General features: G+C 42.1%; 1 protein-coding gene across 1 annotated transcript; it reads right to left on the bottom strand.

The window, feature by feature from the left end:
* Positions 1–752: 752 nt before the first annotated feature.
* LOC100413863 (zinc finger protein 92-like) lies at positions 753–8,899 on the bottom strand. Its single transcript, XM_078365732.1, has 4 exons — positions 8,816–8,899; positions 4,432–4,558; positions 3,827–3,922; positions 753–2,885 (listed from the first exon to the last, which is right to left on the bottom strand). The coding sequence occupies exons 1-4, from the start codon at positions 8,897–8,899 to the stop codon at positions 2,869–2,871; spliced, it is 324 nt and encodes a 107-aa protein (XP_078221858.1). The 3' UTR covers positions 753–2,868.
* Positions 8,900–14,462: the final 5,563 nt, after the last annotated feature.

The following is a 14,462-nucleotide window of genomic DNA, read 5'->3' on the forward strand; positions in this document are numbered from 1 at the left end:
TCTCAGAAAAAAAAAAAAAAAAAAATTGAATAACTTGATTTAGAAATGAACAAATAATTGAAGTAAATGTTCATTAAAAATGAACACTAAAATACTATTTGTAGAGAAATGCATAATACAGTAAAAAAAATCACCTCATACCAATCGGAATGGCCATTATCAATTTTTTAGTACCAAATCTGTTGATTATGCAATAACAATAATCCCCATGTTGCCTGCTGGTGGAAAACAAGAATGCAGCCATTATTTTAAAATTCTATAAAGATTTCTCAAGTAATTGTAAATAAAATTATGGGCTGGGTGTAGTGGCTGACATCTGTAATTCCAACACTTTTGGAGGCCAAGTTGGGCACATCACTTGAGACCAAGACTTTGAGACCAGCCTGGCCAAAATGATGAAACCGCATCTCAACTAAAAATATAAAACTTAGCCAGTTATAATGGTGAGAGCCTGTAATTCCAGCTACTCAGAAGGCTGAGGCACTGGAATCCTTTGAAACAGGGAGGCAGAAGTTGCAGTGAGCTGATATTGTACCATAGCACTCCAGCCTGGGTGACAGAAAGAGACTGTCACAAAAATAAAACTATCATTAACTACAGCAATCCTATATATGAGTATATCCAACTGTACAACCCAGGACCTGAAAGACATATTTGAACATCCATGTTTATTGTACCGGTATTCACAAAAGCCAGAAGAAGGCTGAAGAAACTTAGATGCCCCTTGACTTACAAACACATTAAAAAAGGTAACAAACACACAACAGAATTTTATTCAGTCTTAAAATAGAAAATCTTGTGACATTTTAAGATAAACTTTGAGAATAGTATGTCACCTGAAATAATCCAGTAACAAAATGATGGAGATGGTATGATTCCACTTATGAGCTATCGTAAGTAGTCACACTCATAAAAACCAAAGTGGAAGGGTGTTTATCAAGGGATAAAGAAAGGGTAAAATGGGCAGTTGCTACTTAAATTTTAGTTCCACAAGATGTAAAATTTCTTAAAGTCTTTTGCATAACAATGTAAATATACTTAACATGCCTGAAGTTTTGGGGACAGGGCCTCACTGTCACCTGAGCTGGAGTGCAGTGGCACAATTATCACTCAGTGTAGCCTCAAACTCTTTTTTTTTTTTTTTTTTTTTGAGACAGAGTTTCGCTCTTGTTACCCAGGCTGGAGTGCAATGGCGCGATCTCGGCTCACCGCAACCTCCGCCTCCTGGGTTCAGGCAATTCTCCTGCCTCAGCCTCCCGAGTAGCTGGGATTACAGGCACGCGCCACCATGCCCAGCTAATTTTTTGTATTTTTAGTAGAGACGGGGTTTCACCATGCTGACCAGGATGGTCTTGATCTCTTGACCTCGTGATCCACCTGCCTCGGCCTCCCAAAGTGCTGGGATTACAGTCGTGAGCCACCGCACCGGGCCCACCTCAAACTCTTAAGCTCAAGTAAGCCTCCCAAAAAGCTGGGACCATTGGTGCACAAGACCGTGCCTGGGTATTTAAAAAACAAAGTAGAGAGGGAATCTCCTTATGTTTCCCAGGCTGGTCTCAAACTTTTGTGTACAAGGAATCCTCCTGCCTTGATCTTCCAAAATCCTGAGATTACAGATGGAAGCCACCACCATGCCTGGCTCTAAAATGTACACTTTAATAGATTTAAGATGGTAAATTTTATCAGTTTTCACAACTTTTTTTTTAACTGAAAAAAATACAGAATCAAAAATCTTTTCAAAAATCACCTTTAGGCCAGATGCGGTGGCTCACGCCTGTAAACCTAGCACTTTGGGAAGATGAGGTGGACAGATTGCCTGAGCTCAGGAGTTTGAGACCACCCTGGGCAACACAGTGAAACCCCATATGTACTAAAAATACAAAAAAATAGGCAGGTGTGGTGGTGAATGCCTGTAATCCTAGCCACTCAGGAGGCTGAGGCAGGAGAACTGCTTGAGCACAAAAGGCAGAGGCTGTAGTGAACCAAGATCACACCACTGTACTCCAGCCTGGGCAACAGAGCAAGACTCTGTCTCCAAGAAAGAAAAAAAAAATTACTCTGAAATCACAAAAGTGTTTCTCTAACACAAAGGAACTATATATTCATTATAAAACACATGGTGAAAAGAAGACTATTTCCATGATTACTCACTTAGACAAAATAAAACAACCATTGAAAATCAGCTAAGAATGAATATAAACAAGATGTAACCAAAATAGGGGTCATTGATAAATAAACACACATATATAATCTGATTTTGATAGACATCTGCCTGATTTATCTCTTAATTAAACCCCACATTGACTTTTAAGTACAAGCAATTGCAAAATGTCTTAAATTGTAACATGTAAGTAAAAAAAAATTACAATAAATTAATGTTAAGGAACCTATACTGAAAAAACACACTAATATAAAACTACAGAACAATAAGAGACATGTTGACTCAAAATCTGGTTTGCATTACTGGTGTAATATTAAGGAAGAATTTGCCTAGATAACTGCAATATTTGACCGTGCACCTATGGAAGACAGGTATTTTGAATCGTTGTCATACATTGTATGGCAGAATTTCAGAGGAAATGCAGTATAACCATAACTAAGAGATCCTAATGAGAAATTTTCAAGAAGCATTTAAACTATAGATGATTTTGATATTTTAAATATATAATCACGAGGTCAGGAGTTTGAGACCAGCCTGGCCAACGTAGTGAAACTTCATCTCTACTGAAAAAACAAAAATTAGTCGAGTCTGGTAGCATGTTCCTATAGTCCCAGCTACTCAGAAAGCTGAGGCGGGAGAATCACGTACACCTGGGAGGTGGAGGTTTCAGTGCGTCGAGACCATGCCACTGCACTCCAGCCTGGGTTTCAGAGTGAGATTTTGTCTCAAAAAAAAAAAAAGAAAGAAAGAAAATAAACAGTATATTAAAACCTGTCAAACTGATAAATATACTCAGTAAATTACCAAACATTAAAAACATATGAGTATAAATTATGGTTCCATATACTTAAACTATCTGATAAAATAGAGAAAGAAAACAATCTTTACGATAAAAAAACTGCTGAGAACAAATTTAACCAGAGATAAAAAATTTTTACAATGTAAGATATCAGTGAAAAAAAATTAGATATAACACAAATAAATTTTAAAATATTATATGGATTTAAAAAACAAGTTTTGTTAAAGTGCCATGTTATCCAAAGTAATCTATAGATTCAATAAACTCTGTATCAAAATTCCAGTGGCACTTTTGTCAAAGTGATAGAAAATACAATTCTAAGATTTACGTTAAACAATAATAAAGTTTGAATAGCCAAAGCAATCTTGAGGAAAAAGAACAAAGTAGAGGGACATCATAATTTCAAACTGTATTTCAAAACTATACTAACAAAAACAGAAAAGAATATGCAGAAAAATGAACCAAAAAACACAATGGAATAGAAACCACTTCTCAAACATTTCAGATATGCAAAAAGAAAACTTAAAGTATAGTTTAATACAGTTTCTCAAAATTATGCAGATATTCACGTGTCCCTAAAAACAATTAAAAAAAAAAAAGTCAGATTGTGTAGTCTTTAATGTGCCATGAAGAGGACGTTGGCCCTCACTGTGAACTTAAAGAAGGATTACTGAAGGGAAAGTAGAATCCTTAAAGAACTTAAAAACATAAGACAGAAGATGTTCTATGCGAGAGCAAAATAAAAACTCAGCCTTCCCAGAAATGATTTCCTTTGGAACACAGCTTCCCAAATTAAATCTAAAGGAGCGGCCTTGTCCTTGGCCTTTGACCTCTCACCCATGCCATCTGTGTATTCACTCACCTACCTGGGGGTTTGGCTACCATCACATGACTCTTCATATTCCAGGGCTCTTTTCCTTGCTCCAGCCAGGTGATCAGGTCTGGCTTAAAAACAGCAATACCTATTTTATTAAAAATAAATATCATGACTCTTGCTCATATTCTCCAATTGCCAACCTAGTAATGTGCTCAGTAAAGAGGTTCTAGAATATTCTAGTAAATTAATCCCAAAATGCTAATATATAACAAATTTCTAAATATCTAGAAAGTACTTGAAATTTGTAGGTTCTTAATTTCACTACCCAGTACTATTGAATAAAAAAAAAAAAAAAAAAAGCTGGTGTGGGAAGTTAGCTTTTAAGGTGTGGCCAACAATATTTTGTGCCAATAAATTTCTGGAATCACTACTACTCTAGAGTGAAGGATACAGATCAGCTCAGAAATGTGGAAAATTCAGGTCAAGATGAAACATCTTAAAGAAATTCTTTGCTACAAATCTCAAATATTTTTTTGAAAACCAGTATCTGAAACTCATTTATGCAAAGCATACATTACAAAAAAAGAAAAAGAAAAAAAAAAGAAATGAAACCTTTAGGGTGTATTAGGAATTGTGTATTGAAGTTATCCTCACCCAGGAAGACCAGGTTTCTGTAGTTCTCTAACATCACATCTCTATATAAATTCTGCTGTGCAGTGTCCAGGCATTGCCACTCCTCCAGAGAGAATTCTATTTTCACATCCCTAAATGTCAGTGGTCCCTGAAACACACACGCACATGCACACACACATATTAACCAAGTAGCAGCAATGGGCAGAATTTTAAATTTGACTCAATGTAAAATAAGACAGTAAAGAAAACTGATTCTGACTTATAGGAGTGACTGAAATTATTCACAAAATAATTTTTAACACAAATATTTTCTAATATACTTATCCTGAGAAAAGAAAGTGGCATAACAGCCACAGAATCTATGTGTATATGGTACTCTTTTAGATTAGATAAAGTACAAAATTAAGGACATAAACACAAACATGTCCACTTCCGAGTGCTATATGTGCATCCTACATAATGAGTTGTGTGTATTTTTCACATGGAAAAGGTACCTCTCTAGTTTTAATGTGTACAAAAAACGAGATTGTTAATGCAGATTATTTCTTCAGACAATCTGGAATATAGTCTGATTTCTAAATTTCTAACAGGCTCACCAGTAATGTCAATGGTTTTGGCCCAAGAAGAATATTTTTTCATACATCCAGTAAGTGGAAGAGCCTGTAATTTTCCCAGTTTTTCTGGCCTGTAAATAAAGATGAGAGCCTCGATTTTCCAAAGGCAGATATATGCAAAGAAAACGTAAGATAGAAAGAGCTGCCAGATTAAATGTAATGGTTTATGCACATGAGCAGCATAAAGATACTTAATAATGAAGAGAAAAATAAGTAACTCTAAATAAAGAAATCTGTCAGAGAGCTGTTTAACCAAGTATATCATTAACATCAACTGCACTAGGACAAATTTTTATGATGTGCTGAGGCACACAGAAAACACAGCTTCACTGCTGTGATACTGCTCCCAAAAGGAAATTACAGTTTGATCTTAACCATAAAAAAATCAGTTTTGAGAGGCCAAGGTGGGTGGATCACGAGGTCAAGAGATCGAGACCATCCTGGTCAACATGATGAAACCCCGTCTCTACTAAAAATACAAAAAATTAGCTGGGCATGGTGGTGCGTGCCTGTAATCCCAGCTACTCAGGAGGCTGAGGCAGGAGAATTGCCTGAACCCAGGAGGCGGAGGTTGCGGTGAGCCGAGATCGCGCCATTGCACTCCAGCCTGGGTAACAAGAGCGAAACTCCGTCTCAAAAAAAAAAAAAAGAAAATATGATATGGTATGGCACAGTGGCTCATGCCTGTAATTGTAACAGTTTGGTAGGATGAAGCATGTGGGTTGCCTGAGTTCAAAAGTGCAAAACCAGCCTGGGCAATATGGCAAAAAAGCACCCCTACAAAAAATATATCAAGAAAAAAATTGCCAGGCATAATGGTACAAGCCTGGAGTCCCAGCTACTTGGAGGTGATGAGGTAGAAGGATTGCTTGAGCCAGGGAGGTTAGCCTGCAGAAAGCCAAGATCACACAAACACACTTCAGCCTGGGTAATAGGGTGAGACCCTCTCTCCAAAAATAAATAAAATAGAAGATTTAATAGAAACAAAATCGGTACTACAAATATCATGGAATACTATGTGGCCATAAAAAAGAAGACTGTGTTCTTTGGAACATGGATAGACCTGGAGACCTTTAACTGTAGAAAACTAACGCAGAAACAGAAAACCAAATGTGTGTTACTAAGAGCGAGCTCAATAAGCCGGGTGCGGTGGTGCGTGCCTGCAGTCCCAGCTACTCGGGAGGCTGAGGTGGGAGAATCTCTTGAGCCCAGGAGTTCTGGGCTGTGGTGCGCTATGCTGATTGGGTGTCTGCACTAAGTTCGGCATCAATATGGTGACCTCCAGGGAGCAGGGACCACCAGGTTGCCTAAGGAGGGGTGAACCGGCCCAGGTCGGAAACGGAGCAGGTCAAAACTCCCATGCTGATCAGTAGTGGGATCGCGCCTGGGAATAACCACTGTACCCCAGCCTGGGCAACATAGCAAGACCCCGTTCCAAAAAAAAAAAAAAAGAGCTAAATAATAACACATGGACACAAAAAGTGGAACAATAATCACTGAGGCCTGCTTTAGGGTGAAGGCTGAAAAGACAGAAAGGATCAAATAAATACCTGTTTGGTGCTATGCTTAGTACCTCAGTGACAAAACAACCTGCAGGCCAAACCCCCGTGACACAATTCACCTACATAACAAACCTGCATGAGTTCCCTGACCCAAAAATAAAAAATTTGAAAAGAAAAAACCTCATGGGTGGGGGAAAGCGTAATGTAGGTGACATAACTGATTCGTGCTACAGAGAGCGGCCCCGGTGGGGCTGTACACTGACTTCTGCGTCCATGCAGGCAGATGAGCTTAGGAACAGGTGGTCCAGAGCCCTCAACTGGTGGAGAAAACAGGTTGCTGCTGCAGACTTGGTGTTTGGGAATAGGAACACATCAGGAGACTTGTAGGCACTTGTGTGTGTGTTTGGCAAGAAACACTAGGATGATAAATGCTGTGGTGAAATTCCTGAGGGTGGTGCCTGGGAGGGGTGTGGACACATCAATGTCTACTGGGTATGTCTGTGAGTGGGTGTGAATCCTGAGTGGCAGCGGTGGGAAAAGGGGTTCTGTTATCAGAGCTCCTTCCCTCTAAGTTTTCAGTCCTCCCTCACCATGGGAGGAGACCTGGAATCCCAGGACAATGGGCAGTGTGACAGCCTGTGTACAGGAGATCAGAGCCTCCCATTTGCAGACACCCAGAGTTCCATTCCAGGCCAGGCTTCTGAGATGTCTTTCTTCTGGCACCAAATCTGTCAAGTTTGCTGAACACCAAACAATTCTCCAAAACCAACACACTGTCTAAAATTCAAATTCTGACCCCACTCAGAGTCAGCACAGACCCTAATTCAAGGCTCAGCCCCGTAACACTGTCCTCACTGCAGATGGCAGACACAAATGCCATGGACTCATCTACGTTTTGGGGCTACTGTTTAAACAATCAGGACTCCCATAAACTCCCTCAAGTTCAATAATTTGATGAATCACAGAACTCAGCAAAATATTGTAGTTATGTTTACCCATTTATCATAAAAGACACAACCCAGAAAAACTCAACTGGAAGAAATGTAGGCTGGGCACGGTGGATCATGCCTGTAATCCCAGCACTTTGGGAGGTCAAGGCAGGTGGATCACCTGAGGTCAGGAGTTCGAGACCAGCCTGACCAACATGGCAAAACCCCATCTCTACTAAAAATATAAAAATGAGCTGGGCATGGTGGCGCATGCCTGTAGTCCCAGATACTCAGGAGGCTGAGGTTGGGAGAATTGCTTGAACCCAGGAGGTGGAGGTTGTAGTCAGCCAAGATCACGCCACTGCACTCCAGCCTGGGCGACAGAGCAAGACTCTGTCTCAACAAAAAAGAAATGTAAAGGACAAAGAAAAGAGGTGTGAAAAGATGAAGCACATAGATAATCCTGGTGAACAGCGTGATTAATAATATTCTCCTTCCTCTGTGTTCTCCAGAAACAGTTTATAGAAAAACATACCCTTCCTATTATGACTTAGATGGTGCTCTCTTTTCTTACCTATCACATAACCAGATATTGTCTCTACACACATTTTTTTAATTAAAAAATTAGCTGAATTTTTCTTCTGTGGTCAAAGAAAATTCTTCTTAATCAAAATTTACTTAAGTTTGTCTCCTTCCCACAGGCTCCTGAACTTTGAGCTACCCTCAGTCTGAGCCAACATACAACGCTATTTTAAGTTTCTCCTCAAAACTGACTGACTTCAGGATAAAATATTTCTAATCTAAAATCTGATTTTGGCTGCCCAGTGGCTCCCTGCAATCCCAGCACTTTGGGAGGCTGAGGAGGGAAAATCCCCTGCGTTAGGAGTTTAGAGAAAACTGTTTCTACTAAAAATATAAAAATTAGCCAGGTATGGTGGGGGGTGGCTCTAATTACACCCTCTTGAGGCATGAGAATCACTTGACCCCAGGAGGCAGTGGTGGCAGTGAGGTGACATTGAGCCACTGCAGAGTGAGACTTGGTCTCAAAATAATGAACTAAAAATAAAAAATAAAAATGTGATTTTTATACCCCCCATTTGCCATTCCCCTCTGACCTTCTAATCTTCTTTCCTCCTCCCAAAAGAAAAAAAAAGCCTTTGTCTGCCTAAAACTTGCAATCCTTAAAGATCTTCTAGTTGGTATTTCCTTCTGTTGCAATACTCTTAGAATTTTTTTTTTTTTACATAAACCTCATTTTGTTTTATTTTACAAAGTCTAGAAACTGCCTCAAAACAATAACAACTTCATCCTCAGTAGGATCCTCCCAGTCTTCTGCCATCTTCATGTCTACTGAACTCACCTGTTTGTACCCCGTTTTCCAGGGCTCTGTGGCTTTTCTCAGTATAGAGTTTCTTCCGTGGCTGGGCTGAGCAGGCTGGGACATTCACAGGGAAGGAAGGACATTCATAGTAAGTTGCTAACTGGGTCTTTAGTAACCTCCCTTCCCTTTGCAGGCTCAGGATTAGCCTTAGCTTGGGTGTCACTGGCACGAGCTTTAATTTCCATGGCAGACTTGTTCACTTGGTTTTTGAAACTGAAAAATTCCACAAAATTCCTCAAACACAGTTTATAAGGGAAGGAAATTTTAAAGCACTACATTACATAGCTCAATGAGAAATACAAATGTATGTATGTATTTCCTTAAGATGATAAATATGTTATTTCCTTTAAAAATGATGTAGTAGGCCGGGCGCGGTGGGTCAAGCCTGTAATCCCGGCACTTTGGGAGGCTGAGGCGGGTGGATCACGAGGTCAAGAGATCAAGACCATCCTGGTCAACATGGTGAAAGTCCGTCTCTACTAAAAATACAAAAATTAGCTGGGCATGGTGGTGCGTGCCTGTGATCCCAGCTACTCAGGAGGCTGAGGCAGGAGAATTGCCTGAACCCAGGAGGCGGAGGTTGCGGTGAGCCGAGATGGTGCCATTGCACTCCAGCCTGGGTAACAAGAGCAAAAACTCCGTCTCAAAAAAAAAAAAAAAAAAACAGATGTGTTGTCCTGGCACTCTAATACCAGCACTTTGGGAGGCGGAGGAGGGCAGATCATGAGATCAGGAGTTTGAGACGAGCCGGCCAACATGGCGAAACCCTGTATCTACTAAAAATGCCAAAATTAGCTGGGCACGGTGGCACGCACCTGTAGTCCCAGCTACTCAGGAGGCTGAGGCAGGAGAATTGCTTGAACCTGGGAGGCGGAGGTTGCAGTGAGCTGAGATCGTGCCATTGCACTCCAGCCTCGGCAAGGGAGCCAGACTCCAACTCAAAAACAAAAAAAGATGTGTCTGACTCACTTGTCAAGTCAGGCCACCCAATCACTTGAGAGAGAAAGATTCTCTCACCCCATCCTGTTCACTTAAGTGCTCAATGACCACCCTCTCTGCCCCAGGTGCATTTCAGTTTGCAAGCTCTTGAACCATCTCACTGGGGTCAGGTTTGATTTGTCTTTTGGGATGGTACTGTTTCTTTCACAATTCTTAGAGAATCCAGGGGGCCGAAATTATTTCAGTGTTCCCTCAATACCAGCATCTGATTGGCTGACCAGCAATATGTCTGCAGAAATGGAAGCTAGGTTGGTGTGGAGACGATCTTAAGTTCTCAAAGGGTTTGCTTTCCAAAGGAAGAGTACACCAGGAGATTCCTCTCAGCCCCAGGGCATCCACCTGCTCCCGAGAGGCTACTCTCCAACCTCAGGCTGTCCCGCATGTCACATTCCCAGATACCCAGAGTTCCATTCCAGGCCAGGAGCTGACTGTCACTAGACATTCCAGCATACACAGCCACACTGGATATCTTGATTTATCCCCAGAAAGTACTGAAACCCAGGACCAGGGCAAAAACTGAAAGGTGGCTGAGGACACATTATCTTATGTCTCCAAAGGGAAACCTTGAACCAAAAATATTCTAAGATCTCTGTGCTTAGGGAAGATTTAAAAAAAAAAAAAAAAGAGGTGCAGAGATTTTTTACAATACAGTGTCGAGATAATTCTTTGTTTTCTTCTCACGGGAAATATTTACAAACAGGTAACATTTTTTTAAATGCCATCCCGTGCTTTATCAAAAAATGAATTAAAATACAGTATTTCGAATGTACACTAAAGGAATAGTTGACAATGTGAATTACGGAGGGCACGTTGGCATTTGGGAACGTCAGAAGGAACTGGAAATTTGGTATGTTACTGTAAGCCAGAGTTAGGCTGGAGGAATGAGGAATGGTGAATGGGGAGTAGTCTTGAGACCCTGATTGGGACATACGTGAAAAATGCAGGGGAAAATCAGTCCCCCATAAAGTGTGAAAATAATTAAGTGGCAGGCAATTACACTAAGACCGCTCCACTCCCAGGGTATCTAGTTTAAAAAAATCTAACTTGAATGCATTTTTTGTAAATTACTACATTGTGGAAAATAAAATTCAGGCGTAACCAACTGTAAACTGCCAATTAACCTCTGATTAAATGACCAGGAAATTTCCTCATTGATGGTACAAATTAAGAAACTACATTCCTCGACTAAACAATTACTGAATTCGGCCAGGCGCGGTGGCTCAAGCCTGTAATCCCAGCACTCTGGGAGGCTGAGGCGGGTGGATCACTAGGTGATCGAGACCATCCTGGCCAGCATGGTGAAACCCCGTCTCTACTAAAAATACAAAAATTAGCTGGGTGTGGTGGAGTGCGCCTGTAGTTCCAGCTACTTGGGAGTCTGAGGCAGGAGAATTGCTTGAACCCGGGGGGTGGAGGTTGTAGTGAACCGAGATTGCACCATTGCACTCCAGACTGGCACCTGGCAACAGAGCGAGACTCTGTCTCAAAAACAAACAAACAAACGAACAAACAAATTACTGAATGTGGTTTTATCATACACCTTATAAAAGTGTTTCCTTCAAGCTCCTCCTACAGACCAAAAACTACAAACCACAATTCTTGCATCACTGTTTGATTATTTAATATTTTTGTGGTAAGCCGGGCGCGGTGGCTCAAGGCTGTAATATCCTTGGGAGGCCGAGACGGGTGGATCACGAGGTCAAGAGATCGAGACCATCCTGGTCAACATGGTGAAACCCCGTCTCTACTAAAAATACAAAAATTAGCTGGGCATGGTGGCGCGTGCCTGTAATCCCAGCTACTCGGGAGGCTGAGGCAGGAGAATTGCCTGAACCCAGGAGGCGGAGGTTGCGGTGAGCCGAGTTCGCGCCATTGCACTCCAGCCTGGGTAACAAGAGCAAAAACTCCGTCTCAAAAAAAAAAAATAAATAAATAAAAATTGTGGTAACTTTCATAAATTTTAATAGGAAAAAAGTGGGACTGGGAAGCCCGCGGAGGAAAGCTCTTCTCATTCAGAACCCAGCACCCCGAGCCAGGATTCTCGCAACAACCCTCCCGTGGTCCCTGCCCAATCGCTGCAGGTGCAGAGCTGCCCAGAGAGGCCTCCAGGCCAGGGTGCAGGCCCCGCGCAGGGAGGAGACAGGACGCCTGGGGGCCCAGCTGCCAACCTATGGCCGAAGGGGACCGAGGGCCGCCCTGGGCCCAGAACATCCGGATTTCGGAGCGAGGCCCCGGTCCAGCCACAGCCACTTTGACCGCTTCCAACCAGCCCCACCCCGTCTCGGGATGTCGGACAGGCACTCTTACCATTTCCAGGCTTCCTGGCATCTTAGCTGTGCATCTCCCAATACCTGCAGGTAACACAGCGCCACGGAGGCTGGGCCTCTAGGAGCAGAGGACGTAGGAAAGGGAGGACACAGCCAGCTCCGGAAGCCGCCTGGTCCCTCCAGCTGGCTGCCTGATCGGACCTTTCCCAGCCCAGAGTCCCTGATTGGATAACGTTTAACACCCCACCCGCTCAGGCCCTGAGTGACGGATGTGCTCAGGTGCTGGCCTAAGCTGCAGACTTTTAAGGCAGGGTTTCCTCCCTAAGCTGAGCCAGGCACACCCCAGAGAGCATTTGCATTTAACCTTGTGTATAAGGTCGTATGCATTTATAAATACTATATAGCTATTCACACCTGAAAATAATATAACAATTATTTTTAAATTCCAGATTTTATAACCTTACTGAATCTGGTCCTTTGGGCAGGCAGCCTGAAATTTTTTTTTTTTTTTTTTGAGACAGAGTCTCACTCTGTCGCCCAGGCTAAAGTGCAGTAGCACAATCTCAGCTTACCCCAACCTCTGCCTCTCGGGCTCAAGTGATTCTCCTACTTCAGCCTTCTGAGTAGCTGGGATTACAGGTACTCATCACCACGCTCAGCTAAGTTTTGCATTTTTAGTAGAGACAGAGTTTTGCCATGTTGGCCAGGCTGGTCTCAAACTCCTGACCTGAGGTGATCCACCCGCCTAGGCTTCCCAAAGTGTTGGGATTACAGGAATGAGCCATCATCGTGCCTGGCTGGCAGCCTCAGATTTTTTTTTTAAAGGCAATCCTCTGAAATAATTCCAAATTTTCTAGTAGTCAAACTCAGAAGAACCAGGTAAAATTCATTATAATTGACACGGTTGGTCATTTAGGCTGGGCTCGGTGGGACCATTCTTCTGGTCTTAGCCAAGCTCCTTCAGACTTGTATCAGCAGTGGCTTATTGAGGAGACCTGTGCTTATGGGGGTGAGCTTCTGCACCTGCGGCTGTCAACACAGGCAACTTGCTTCTCCTCCCTGTACTATCTTGCATCTGGCTAACATGGGCTTTTTTTCATGGAGGTAGCAGCCTTCCGAAAGAAAAATGAAGCATTCAAAATCTTTTCAGCCCAGGCCTCAAACTAGCACACTACCCCCTGTTCACAGGTTTCTACTGCCCTGAGCAAGTAAGGCCAGCCGGAGAATTGCTTGAACCCAGGAGGCAGAGGTTGCGTTGAGCCGAGAGCACACCATTGCACTCCAGCCTGGGTGACAGAGCAAGACTCCGTCTCAAAAAATAAATAAATAAGTGCTGAAAATGGAATATTAAGATATGGCCAATAATAGTTTATGCCACTGAATTTCCAGAATTACTACTAATCTGGAGTGAAAAACACAAATCAGCTCAAGAAAAGAGGGTTATACCAAGAGAAAACATCTTAGAAGATTTTGTTTTCTCGAGCAGCAAACTTGCAGTTCTTGGAGAAACTAAAATTCATTCATGCAAAGCAAAATCTCCCAAGAAACATTCTACAGAGAGAAAATTAAACTCTGAGGAATCTTAGGAATGGTGTTATTAAGGTTCTCCTCACCCAGGAAGGTCAGGTCTCTGTAGTTTTCTAACAACACATCCCTATACAACTTTTGCTGACTGGGGTTTAAATATTCCCCCTACTCCAGAGAATTCTACGGCTACATATCTGAATGTCGAGGGTCCCTTACAAAACACATATTTGCCACGTGATCATGGTCTCAATTTGACTACAGGTGAAATGAGTTTTTTAAAAAACTAGTTTTGGTGGGGCACAGTGGCTCACTTCTGTAATCCCAGCACTTTGGGAGGCTGAGGCAGTTGGATCATGAGGTCAGGAGTTTGAGACCAGACTGACCAACATGGTGAAACTCCATCTCTATTAAAAACACAAAAATTAGCTGGGCATAGTGGCACGTGCCTGTAATCCCAGCTACTCAGGAAGCTTGAACCCGGGAGGCGGAGGTTGCAGTGAGTCAAGATCATGCCATTGCACTCCAGCCTGGGCGACAGAGCAAGACTCTGTCTGAAAAAAAAAAGGAAAACAAGTTTTGATTTATGTGATAACTGGGATTATCTAATAAAATTTTTAACACAGTAGTATTCTCTAAACCATTATGTGACTGAGAAAAAAGGATGGCATGCTCGTAATTTTTGCTTCTGCAATGGAAATATGGGCCACACCGACTTACCCTTACCAAACCCAAGCAGAGCAGGCCTTGTGACCTTCATTCGGAACAAAAGGTGAACTCACATTTTATTAAAGTATTTGGAAGCCTGCATGCTTGACCCTGATCTCACTGTAGAG

Source organism: Callithrix jacchus, chromosome 2, assembly GCF_049354715.1.
Source record: "Callithrix jacchus isolate 240 chromosome 2, calJac240_pri, whole genome shotgun sequence".
NCBI lineage: Eukaryota > Metazoa > Chordata > Mammalia > Primates > Cebidae > Callithrix > Callithrix jacchus.

What these genes read in the sequence shown, in the direction of transcription:
- LOC100413863 (XM_078365732.1), bottom strand. Translation starts at nt 8,899, where the DNA reads ATGTCCCAGCCTGCTCAGCCCAGCCACGGAAGAAACTCTATACTGAGA. An exon ending in GGAAAACGGGGTACAAACAG is followed by an intron (nt 4,559 to 8,815) that starts GTGAGTTCAGTA and finishes TGTGTGTTTCAG; the next exon opens with GGACCACTGACATTTAGGGA. An exon ending in CAGAAACCTGGTCTTCCTGG is followed by an intron (nt 3,923 to 4,431) that starts GTGAGGATAACT and finishes TTAATAAAATAG; the next exon opens with GTATTGCTGTTTTTAAGCCA.